Source organism: Oryx dammah, unplaced genomic scaffold (assembly GCF_014754425.2).
Source record: "Oryx dammah isolate SB20612 unplaced genomic scaffold, SCBI_Odam_1.1 HiC_scaffold_2, whole genome shotgun sequence".
NCBI classification, from domain to species: domain Eukaryota; kingdom Metazoa; phylum Chordata; class Mammalia; order Artiodactyla; family Bovidae; genus Oryx; species Oryx dammah.
The window spans coordinates 181,826,653-181,838,092 of NW_024070186.1; the positions used below are offsets into that span (position 1 = coordinate 181,826,653).

General features: G+C 57.7%; 1 protein-coding gene across 7 annotated transcripts in view; it reads right to left on the bottom strand.

The window, feature by feature from the left end:
• Positions 1-2,394: 2,394 nt before the first annotated feature.
• The window catches only part of NSMCE1 (NSE1 homolog, SMC5-SMC6 complex component), a 34,672-nt gene continuing 25,626 nt past the window's right edge, over positions 2,395-11,440 (bottom strand). For 6 of the 7 annotated variants that reach the window (XM_040258215.1, XM_040258223.1, XM_040258229.1 and 3 more), the window contains 6 exons: positions 11,103-11,224; positions 10,012-10,089; positions 8,655-8,801; positions 4,130-4,246; positions 3,063-3,183; positions 2,395-2,617 (listed from right to left, as the gene is read on the bottom strand). In XM_040258215.1, coding sequence (XP_040114149.1) covers positions 2,538-2,617; positions 3,063-3,183; positions 4,130-4,246; positions 8,655-8,801; positions 10,012-10,089; positions 11,103-11,224 — 665 coding nt within the window. In that variant the 3' untranslated portion in view covers positions 2,395-2,537. Of the gene's footprint in view, positions 2,618-2,801; positions 2,878-3,062; positions 3,184-4,129; positions 4,247-8,654; positions 8,802-10,011; positions 10,090-11,102; positions 11,225-11,440 lie in introns of all 7 variants that reach the window. The other variant, XM_040258249.1, reaches the window with a different exon arrangement.

Consider the following 11,440-nt stretch of genomic DNA (forward strand, 5'->3'; position numbering starts at 1 on the left):
AGGTGCTCCCCACAGCAGGGGCAGGGGCCCTGAGGCAGGAACACCTTGGTGAGGAAGGGGCCCGCGCAGCGCTGGAGAGGGCCTGTGGGGTCAGCAGGGCCTGGATGGTCCCAGGGCAGGAGGGATAAGGTCTGCTGGAGCTGCCCTGTGAGGAGAACAGAAGGGGGAGGCTGGAGAGCGGATGAGCAGTGAGTGTCCCTGGTCCAGTGACCCCTGGGGTGACACGGTCACGGTACCAGTGGGAGCGCCGGGCAGCGGAGGACAGGCTGTGCTGGGGGACAGGTGGAGCAGATCACAGGGGCCCTGAGGGCCTGCCAATTGGGGGTTGGGGTCCCCAGGAAGTTCACACTGGTGGCCACAGGGGAGAGGGCAGCAGGGCAGCGCCCAGCAGCAGCTGCTCAGAGCCTCCTCTGCACCAGCCGGGTGCGACCCTGCCTCCTCGACCGCCCAGCCCCCTGCTCGGACAGGCAGCAGGCCACAGGGTGCTGCTCTGCTCCGGGCCCCCGGCCTCCTGCCCCCTTGCCTGACCCCTCTCCCCAGGGGTGCAGCCTTGGGGAGTGCGGCAGCTGGGGATACCTGCATCTTGAGGGCACAGCAGAGGATGGACGGAATAGTGGGAGCTGCTGTTTGGTGCCCACTGTGGCTAGGGAAGGGGTCTCACCAGCCAGAACCCCCAAGTCCAACACTGTCTTTTCTGGAGCAGCTCTCCTGACTTGCTGTGCTTTTAGCGACCTTCCTCAAAGCCTTGTGAGAAATCCCTTTTCTGAGTAAGCTGATGGGGGTGGTTTCTGTGGTGTGCCTGGCACATACACCCGCCCCCACTAGTCGGGGCTCCTACAGGGCTTCACAAAGGCTTGCATTTGCCCTCAGAAGGCTGGGCCAAGGTCCAGCCTGGCTCACACGGGCTCCAGCTGAACACCTTGCACCGCCTGGGAAGCGGGCCTCAGGGCCCAGGCTGGACCTGAGTCACACTCCACACCCGTCAACAGAGGTGAATCAGGCACAATGTCCCTCCCTGCACGGGTGGAGGACACCCCACTCTTTCAGCACCCACAGCTCGTTCCCTCTCTGCCCGTAACATCATATTCAGTTTGCTGAAATGATTTCTTCCTCACTCAGCCATGTGGCTCAGGAGGGGCTCCTTCCTGTGGCTGAGGGGAGACCCAGGTCACCAGTGCCCCCTGGACTCTCCCACCCAACTTCCACAAGTATGCAGACCGGATGCTTGCTGAGATGAGGGAGCCACTAAATAAGACCTGCCCTCTTCCTCCGGATGGTGGGGACTAGGTGCGCGGGTCCTGGAAGTATGGTGGCCATTTTGCTACCATGAAGAAAGAGGCTGATTTGCTGAGACCATGTTTTAGCCTCAGCACGAGGCCGACATGTGACAACAGGGTGGGACAGCGATGCAGACGCGTGGGCGCCCTGGGCCCACTGCATCAAGCCTCTTGAAGGGTCCCCTGGCCTTGCGTGCTGAGGCCAATCTGAGTCGGGTTTTGTATCATGATTGAAGGGGTCCTGATTGATACTGGGCTGGAAAGGAGGGGAGTCAGGGAATTAAAGTAGTGTGGCAAGTGATGGTCGAGAACGTACAGGGAGGTGGGGGACTGGGCATGAAGGTGGTGACCACCTCGCCAAGATCTAAAGGGTGAACAGGTGTCGGCAAGGGCAGGACACGCGGGGGGAGAGCAGGCAGGCAGAGGGACCATGTGTTCCGGCTGCAGGGTGAGGAGCAGGAAAGTTCATTCAGGAACAGAGAAATGCCACACCTTGGCAAGTGGGAGGGGGGACAGTGAAACGCACAGGGCCCCTGCGTGGCATAAGCCTCAGGGCAATGGGGGCCATCAGCAGCTTCAGCAGGGGCGGCCGGGCGCCATGGGAGGGTGACCCTGAGGGAGAATCTGGGAGCAGTGCGGAGGGGAGGGGAGCTGGGCCAGCCTGGGTGGTGGCTGTGGGGCTGAGGGCCATCTGGCAGGTGGGCTGCACAGGATTTGGTGGTAGGCATGATGCAGGAGGCCCAGGGAAAGGAGGCACCCAGGCCGACTTCCTGGGTCCGGCCTGGGGCAGCTGCAGGCGAGGCAGAGCGCCCAGAGATGACACACACCCACAGCCCCTCCCACAGCCTCGTGCCGTGCAGGCCGGTGCATCTCGGGCCAGGGAGAGTGTGGGGCGTGGGGCAGGCCCAAGGCCAAGGCTCCCACACATCCAGTAAGTCGGGCCGGCCAGTGTGAGTAGGACCAGTGACCAGAGCTAGGGACTGAAAGCAATGCTGCCCTGAGCAAGTGGCCTCAGGCCATGCTGGGCAGGAGGCGCTCGGCCAGCCTCAGCCCAGACCCGAGCCCGGGCCCCCAGCTCTCAGTGAGCGCCAAGAGAGGGGCGCGCCACCAGATGAGGCCGCAGAAGCTGCTGAGCAAGTTTATTCCAAACCTGTTAACAAGCGAACGTAAAAGGTAAAAAGGTGATCCACGTGAACCGTGAAACTGATGCCTCTCTTCCAAATGGGGCAGGCGATCACTCCCCCGAAGGTGGCGGCCTGGCTAGTGCTGCCGGGACCGCAAGGACCTTTTGTTCGATCTGGACATACCGGTCTCCCTCTCCTTCTCGGGGTCAAAGACTTCTGCACAGAAAAGCCAGAAGGCACTGTGAGTGGTGGGGCTGGTGGGCGCCCCCAGCCATAAGCCTGTGCCGAGGACTCTGTCCCACGGAACAGTTCACCCCCCAGGGAGGCAGGATGAGCCCGTCTGGGGATGCGCTTTCCCCTCCCCTCCAGAGACAGCTGCAGGGGAGCGCGTCTACTGTAACAGACCCTCTCGCATCTCAGGGTTTCTGCTGGGTTCCAGAGCGCCTTGCGGAACCAACGCCAGCAAGCAGGCCGGCCTCCACTGACCACAGAAGGTACTTCAGTACACGGGGCCCGAGGCCCGCGCACACATGGAGCCCTTGTTGGGGTGCCCTGTCCACCCCTCGCCCCAGTGCCCCCTCAATGCTGGGCATGCACACTCCAGCATACACACAGCCCTGCCACAGGCCAGGAGGAAAGCAAGTGGCTTGGGGACACAAACCTGGCACCTCGTGGGGCCAGTAGTCGTTACAGTGGGGGCAGTGCGGCTCCGAGTTGGACTGGAAGCACTTGGCCACACAAGGTAAGTGCATCCTGATTCCACACGTCTCGCAGCTTTGACCCTGAAATGAGAAAGTGATGGCTTGAGAGCCGGCTACACATCTCCGTGTTCATAACCCTTCAGCAGACTGCAAGGAAGGCATCCCACTGGCTTGGTAATTTTGTCTTCCAGGCCCCAAATGGACAATGAGAACAACTCTGAGTCTTCAGTGCAGTGGAGGCCCTGGAGGGTGCATGAAGACGACCACGGCTTTCAGAAGGCACTTCAGCAACGTGGGGCAGAGCTTTAAACAGCCATGTGCACACTCTGTTCTAGAAATTCCACTCTTGGGATTCCAACCCAAGAAAAATAACCACCAGGTGCCCAAGGATGGATGTGCCAAGAGGCCCAGCCCGGTGCAACTGATAAATGCAGAAAGAGAATGAAAAAGGAGGACACACAGGGGCTTCCCTGGCGCTCCTGTGGCTCAGACTTGGCCTTCCAGCATAGAGGGTGCAGGTGCGATCCCTGGTCAGGAAGCTGATGTCCTACCTGCCTCACTGCCGAAAAACCGAACCACAGAACAACAGAAGCAACGCGGTAACAAATTCAATGAAGGCCTTAAAAAAGGCATCAAAAAAATCTAAAGCAAAAAGACAAAAGCAGAATCATCCAGCACTGGTCCAGCTGCTCTGCTCTGAAGCTGTACAATGTACTCAGAGGCCAACAGACGACAGGAATCTGTGGCTGAGACAGAAAGATGGTTGGCGCGTTGCTGCCAAGATAATAGGAGACACAGACTTCTGAGAGCACGTGTTGTAGCCCTGGGGCGACAGTGGGGGTCCTGGGCAAAGGCGCACAGCAGGGCAGGGGGGCAAAAATAAAAAGAGCCTGGGACAGAGCAGAAGGACCAGGGAGAAGCAGGCCTTCGTGCACTTGTCGTCAGATGCTTCAGAGGAGATGCCCGTCGTCAGAGGCCTGGGCCCTGAGTGAGTCCTGGAGAGTGCACCCCACCCGGCCCCGGGTACCTGGATGAGCAGGCTGCAGCAGATGTTGCAGACCTTCACGGCATCGGGGTACGTCTCCCGGATGTACTGATCCATCTCCAGGATGGCCCGGCCATGCAGGGTGAACTCCCCTTCCTTCTGTAGGGACACAAGGTGGGGCATCTTTTATGAACTGGCACACCCAGCCTGCCTCCCGCCCAGGAGGTACCTCTTCCCACGGCCCAAGGCCAGGAAAGGGGCAAAGGTACGCACACCCCTTGCCCCGCAGGCATTCACACTGACCCCTTGTACAGCCTAAAGTGGGGAAAACTTAGGTGAGACCTGAAAGAAAAGCAAAGCGAGAACCACTGCCCCACATTTCCTTAGCACCATCCTCGTACCTTCACAGACAGGAATCTTGGAGCTGCCCCAGCACTCCTGGATGAGGACAGAGGCCGGGAAAGGGAGCCGTGACCCCTCAGAGTAAACCCCACAGCCCTGAGCCAGGCTCCTACTCCCTCTCCCTACCCCAGTGCCTCCCACCCTGACCCCAGGGAGCAGCACCACAGTGCCTCCCAGCACCACCGCCTGGAGCCTCTGCCTGGACCATCCAAGATCACTTCCGCCCACACCACTTCACAGATGATGCTGGAGGTGGTCCAGGGAGGCCCCAAACCAAGTGGCATGGGGCGTGGTAAGGCCTTCTGGTTCCCATATACAGACAGTCCACATGCTGTGTAACCCCAAACCATGGGAAAGCCAGAAATATGGAAAAACTTGGCTGACCCTATGGCCAACTCACAAGGAAGAGGCAGGATGAGGGAGACCTGACTGGAGACAAGTGTCACAGAAGCTCATGGACGTTTACGCATCCAAGTCAGCTAAGGAACTGGGATAGAACTTCTTGAGCACGTGTTGTAGCCCTGGGGCTACAGTGGGGGTCCCGGGCAAAGGCTTGGACAGGAGTTCTGTGCCCCTTGGTGCTGGGCATGAGAGGGCGGGGCCCAAGCTGTCCTGGGCCCTGTGGCCGCTACCTTCTCAAAAGCCCCAAGTCCACAACAAGGCTGTCTCCATGGCCACCATCTTGATCTACCCTTCCCCTGCTCACCCCTCTGGGACTCTCTTTGGAGACCTGACCTCTGTGAGGCCCAGCCCTGAGGTGCCACCATTCTTGGGCTGAAGAACCGAACCCCTGCCTGCCCACCTCCACACTCATCTTGTGCCCCTCCCCAGAGCACCCGGCCCCTCTCACCTCCCTGAGCCCACCCCGCCCGCTCGGGTGCAGGCCGCTCCCTCTGCCCTGGACTGTCGTCCCCACCCCAACCAGCTGCCTCCTCCTCAGCCTGCAGCGGGGTGCCACTTCCTCCACTGAGGGCAGGTCCCCTGTGAGCGCTGCTTCCTCTCTGTCTGCGACTCTACTTCAGCGAGAGTGGGCTGACCTCCAGCTCTCTCCCCAGACTGTGAGCCAGGCCTGGTTTTGCTCACCCTCTGTCCCCAGCACCTGACGCATGGCCCAGCACTCGGCCGTGTCATGATAAACATCTAAGGGAAGAGTATATAACAGCCCTCGCATCGATCCCAAGGAGGAATGCCAAGGCTGCAGTGAACAAGTTCAAGTTCAGAGTCAGGCTTGAGTCACGTTTACTGAATGCCTACTAGCTGCCTAGAAGTGCCCCATGCTCATCACTCACGATGGCGCTCAGTCCTCTGTCACTAGGAGGGGCAGACTGCCCTCGATCTCCAAGGAAGATCCAACCCCAAGTGACCTCCTAGGCCTGACAACCATCCTGAGCTGGGGCCCTGTGTTGGGGACTGGTCCCTAGGCCGTGCAGATGCCAGCAGATGCCCAGGTTCTGAGCATCCACACTTCTCTGAGGCAGCCTCTGTCTCAAAGCCTCGCCCACTGATCCTGACCACCCCCACCCCAGGGCCCCGGAGGGGCTGCACAGCTGCCTCAGCAGCTCTGTCCCAAGGCAGAGCCTTGCACAGGGCAGGGCTCTCCCAGTACTTGGCTGGGGGGGAAGGGGTCCCATCATAGTGAATACAGTGCCGCTGGGGGACAGGTCCCCCCAGCATGGCTTCTGAGGAAAGCCCCATTTCTGAGAGGCCAAGGGGTAGACTCAGACATGGTCCCTCCGGTCAAGGTGCTGCTCCAGGAAGGCTGGTCAGAGTACCGGCCAGCACTCACCCCATGGCCCCTCAGCTGGTCCTTCAGAGTGACTCAGAACACACTATGGCCGTGCTGATCAGCCTGGGGAGCACTCCTCAGGCTGACCGGCAGGACAGACACCGGCCAGCCAGCACGGTCCTCGTCTTCCAGATGGGAACCAGGCTCAGAGGCGAGAAGCCACCTCCAGAGGGAGCGGCCAGGCCAGAAGAGGACGCTGGGGTGTCTCATCACCACGCCCTGCCCCTCCCCGGTCTGTTACTTCGTCCACGTGAGGCCCAAGGGATCAGTCAGCAAGGAGGGCTCCCTTAAGACTCGCGGGGCTTTGGAGCCAGGCCTCAGGAAGGCAGCACCAGCACTTCCAGTTCCCCGAGGAGGAAGCAGAGAGGACGAGAGCTGGGGCCCAAGCCAAGTCCAGCAGACCCCCAGAGGTGTTCTTTGGTCTAGTCATCCCCGCTCCGGGCAGCAAAGCGCCAGTCCTGATAAAGTCGGGCACCCAGCCCTGCACCGTGATGTGACAGCATGTAAGTATGCTGGACCCACACGGCCACCCATGGGCCCAAAGCTGGGCACAGAGGCTGTGCCAGGGCGGCAGAGGGTGAGCCCCGGAGAGACAACAGGTGTTCTTGCCAACGTGGACTGTATGAGTGCTGGTACCTTCTAATCTACGAGGAGTTCTTGTATCATCTGGGGGTTAAGTGTGAGATACACTCTGTTCCTCTGGAACTTCAACTACCTGCCCGGCCGCAGTTCAGTAAGCAGCACCTCCACGAGTGATGAGGTACAAAGATGAGGTCACAGTCCCCGCCCCCAGAAAGCTTGGCCCAAGGACAGAGTGCAGTCGGTTATGACCCCTGAGGTGTCCGAGAACATTCCGTATTGCCAAATCCACCCAAGAGAGGAAGAAAAACTATGACGAAGCAATTGATAGGGGCCTGCAGTCACACTCGCTGGAGCCTGGACACGGCTCGGCCACTTGCCGGGTGGGGGACTTCATCCAGATCACGGAGCTGCAGTGGGTTCAGCTACAGAACAGAGTGAAGGGATCCCCGCAGTCGCAGGGGCTGAGCACCCGAGCACACGATGTGCAGACGTGCCCAGAGGCGCTGACCCCACTAGCAGCTGCCACTACTCCTGCCCTCACCACTGTGGCCTCTCCAGACAGTTCCTCCCATCCAGAAAGCACCGCAGGAACTGGATGTTTCTGGTCAGACTGCCAGGGCAGCCCACCCCGAGATCAACAACTCAGAGCACGGCTGCCACAACTCCAGAGCTGAGCTCTCCCCAGAAAGGAAGTGAGCATCATGTCACCACAGCAGCGGCCTCCAGCCACAGATTTGACCACCAAGTGAGGAAGTTGAAGGCCCCTCTGAGCAGTCCTGCCCAGACACAGCCCAGAGGGGCAGGAGCAGGACGCGCAAGGCGGCACGGAGCCTGTCTGGCTCGGGTTTCTTGGAAACAGTGGTGCATCTGTGGAAAAAGAACTGAAACGTCTGACTGTTCCAGCCAACAGAAACACACAAGGCATCAAGAAACTCGAACCTTTCACAGATTGCTACAGCTCCTCTCCAAAAGCTTGTCGACACGTCCTCTTTGCTCTCTGAGGGCCACCATCTAAGGGAAAGAATCCCAACAGCACTGGCCCTGGAGTGCATGACAGTGACAGCCACGACGGGGACAGTGACTCCGGTGGGTGCCCAGCGCCGGGGCCTGACCCCCCCCCATCCTGCTCCTCACTCACCTGGAGGTGGAGCTATTCCTCCTCTCACAGACGAAGAACGCGGGGGCACCTGCGGCGCAATCTAGCAGCAGCCCCAGGCTCCTGCCGACCTCACTACACCGCCTGCCTGGGGACCAGAGTCCGGGGCCCGCACAGCTGCCTGAGACCCTGGCTCTGCCACTTCCAGTTGGGCCTCCCACCCAGGTCGCTGGAGTAAACAGGGTTCTCCTCGCAGGGTCACTGTGGGCCTCAACGCAGACAGCAGGGGCTCCTGACCTCCAGGATCTAAAGCCTGACAATCTGAATGTGGAGCTGATGTAATAATAATACCCAAAAAATGCACAATGGGCTTCCCCAGGGCTTAGATGGTAAAGAATCCACCTGCAGTGCAGGAGACCCGGGTTCAATCCCTGGGTGGGGATGATCCCCTGGAGAAGGGAATGTAATGCAATGCAATGCGCTTGAATCATCCCCAAACCATCCCCCCTCCTCAGCCTGTGGAAAAACTGACTTCCACTAAATCAGTCCCTGGTGCCAAAGAGGTCGGGAAATGCTGAGATAAAGGAACCTGAACAGGCTCAGCTCAACAGACACCCATTAAATACAATACGATTTTGGAGGAAACAGTGAGATTCATGGTAAAAAGTGAGCCAAGCTGGAAAACCTGCAGCGAGAAATACCTCAATCAGCCACTTGTTTTGTACAAACTTCTGCAGCACGTGCTCAGCTTCCTTCTTCCTCATCTTCTTGCCTTTAAGCTGATCAACCAGGTTCAAAATATTTGTGGAAGACGCAAAGCCAGTGTCTGAGTCAATAATCAGCTCCAGCTGGAAGAGACAGGAGCCATGTCCATCTATTAGACTGGGGAGAACAACTCTTAGGCCATAATGCCGATTCTGGCAGGGTACAGTGAGACTACACATATCACAGGCAGAACTGAGGGACTCTTCAGGAAAACAACTTAACAATATGCATCAAAAGCCATAGATATGTTTTGACCCAAGTCGCTCCTGTAACACCATTCCAAATGAAGGACCTTAATGCCCCCTGAATCAAGAAGGATCACTTCATCACCTCCCTGAAGATGGAGAAGATGAGGAATGAATGAATAAGGAAATGGGGCAGCACTCCTCCTACTCAGAGATGGGCAGGCTGGAACCGGGAACAGAAGGCACCAGGGTGGCCCAGCAAGAGAACACATCTGGGAGCCACAGAGCTGCTGTGGACTGGGGCTGGGAGAAGCTTGCTGGAAGCTGCCTTAAAACTTCTGCCCACAGCAGAGCAGAGGAACCAAGAAGATAGGCTGCTTGTGTGCGCACACATGCACACACACACACACACAGCCGTGTATTTACTGTCTTAGAATCTGATTCTCAACCCTGGCTGCTTATCAGCCCCAGAGGCGGCATAGGAAGGAATGATTCTAGGACTCAGACCTCAGAGACTTGGACTCAGCAGACCTGGAGGGAGGCCAGAATGTCTGCATTAACTTTTACCTCCTCAGTTACTGCGGGGCACCCAGGGCTGAGAACCACTGTCCTAACCAGGTGCTCACCCAGGTGAGTGGCAAGGTGGCTGAGTGAACGGCTCTGAATCCGGGCAGGCAGAGCAGCGCCCCTCAAATGACTGGGTAGATGGATCACTGGGCACCTTCTCAGAATTCAGGCTCGGATTCAGCAGTCTGGGTGGAGACTAGGGTTCAGCCTTTCTGACAAGCTCCCTGGGGATGCTGTTGAACCCTGGGACTCGAGCAGCAACAACCGCTCACCTGCATCCCACACCCAGGAGGTCCACTGTTATTCAACCAGCTGGAGTCAAACCCAGACCAGCTCTTCTTTCCCAGGCGGCCGTGGCAACCTCCCCAGCAATCACCTGGCAGCTATGAATTCTGAGAGGGGCACTCGGTGACATGCCCCTGCAAAGGGCTTTCTCAGGCAGCAGGGGGACCCAGTAAGGTTGAAGTTTCCATTTCTGATGAAAGACGGAAGTTTTCTGTAAGAAGCCTGGCTGATGGGCAATGGGAGTTGCTATACTTACAGCCTTTCTAAAGAGATCCAGCTCATTCTCTGCAAAATCTGATGCCATTTTGGAAATTGAAGTCGTTGCAAGATTCACCTAAAAAATAAGTTAGCGTGAGAGTCAGGCTGTGCCCTTCACTTGTCACAGTTAATTCACCTGCAGGCTCTTCCTTCCTCCCCTCCCCCTCCCCACCTCACCAGTCCTGGAGCACTTTGTGTCCAGGCACTGTGGGCCACGGGGATAAATTTAGAACCAGTCTTACAAGCTTAAATCTTTAGCTCAGTCAATATGTCTAATTTTCAGAGATTTCAGAACACCCAAGGTTGTGCAATAGCTTCCAAACTCAGAAGAATTCGGGAAACTTGTCTGCATGCTAGCAGGGCTTCAGATGCACAAGGCACTGAGAACTCTGGCAGTAAATAATACTGATTTACCGACTTAACCCAACATGTCCACAACCCTTTCTTCCATGGAACAGGGTTTGGGAAACCCTGGGCTAGAGCCCCATTCTGTGTGGGCCTGGCTGGTAGGAGCCTGGTCTCTGAAGGCCTAAAGCAGTTCCCTACCCAAAGATGGGGGCTTGTATTTCACATCCTTCCCTAGCCAGGAGGGAAAAAAAAAAATCTGAACACAGCAGGAGGGCCCAACGAGGTCTCAATCCTTAGTGACCTCACGTTTCTTTCTTTCCAAAGCTTCTATGTCTTGTTCTAAATGAAAAGGCATTTTTATCCCTTTACCCCTAATATTCCATTCATCTAAGGTGACTTGCAGATGCCTGGCAACAACCAAAATAAAACCTAAGGCATGCTGCCCAGTCTCAGGGTGGAAGGGGCATTCCATGTGGGGCAATAAAGCAAGCACTGCGTTGAGAGCCAGGCCCAGGTTCTATTACCCCCAACCGTGATGGCTGCAGAGGACACTACAGACCAGGGGGCCGGCAGCGAGCATGGAGAGACAGGACTGGGTCAGGGAGATGGCCAGGCCTGTTGTCTTTCGCCCTCCAAGCCCCTGGTGAGGTGGGTGCGCCTTCATCCACACCCCAGTTAGGGCAGAGGCTGTCTCCACTGCAGTTCCCCACACACCCACCAGGGGGCTCTGTCTGCTCTCACCAGCGCGTAAATGGGTCTCCCGTCATCCTCAGTGACGCCTTTCTTTATCTCTATGTACAAGGATTCCAAGACACTGTTAATGTTGTTGATGAAGTCCTCCAGCTTCTCTATGGTAGCATTACCTGGAAAAGAAGAGGCGAAAGAAAAAAGGGGGAGGGCGCTCCATCAAAAGTGTAGCTTGTTTCAATCTGCCATCAACCCGAACACAAAGCAGCAAAGCCACAACTGGGCGAAGGCCCCGGCCCTGCCGGGTGAGTGCCGATGCCTGCGGCTTCTTCCTTCCTGGAGCATTCAAACAGACGGCGCTGTGAGGCGGAAAGCCCGCCAAGGTCTTCCTG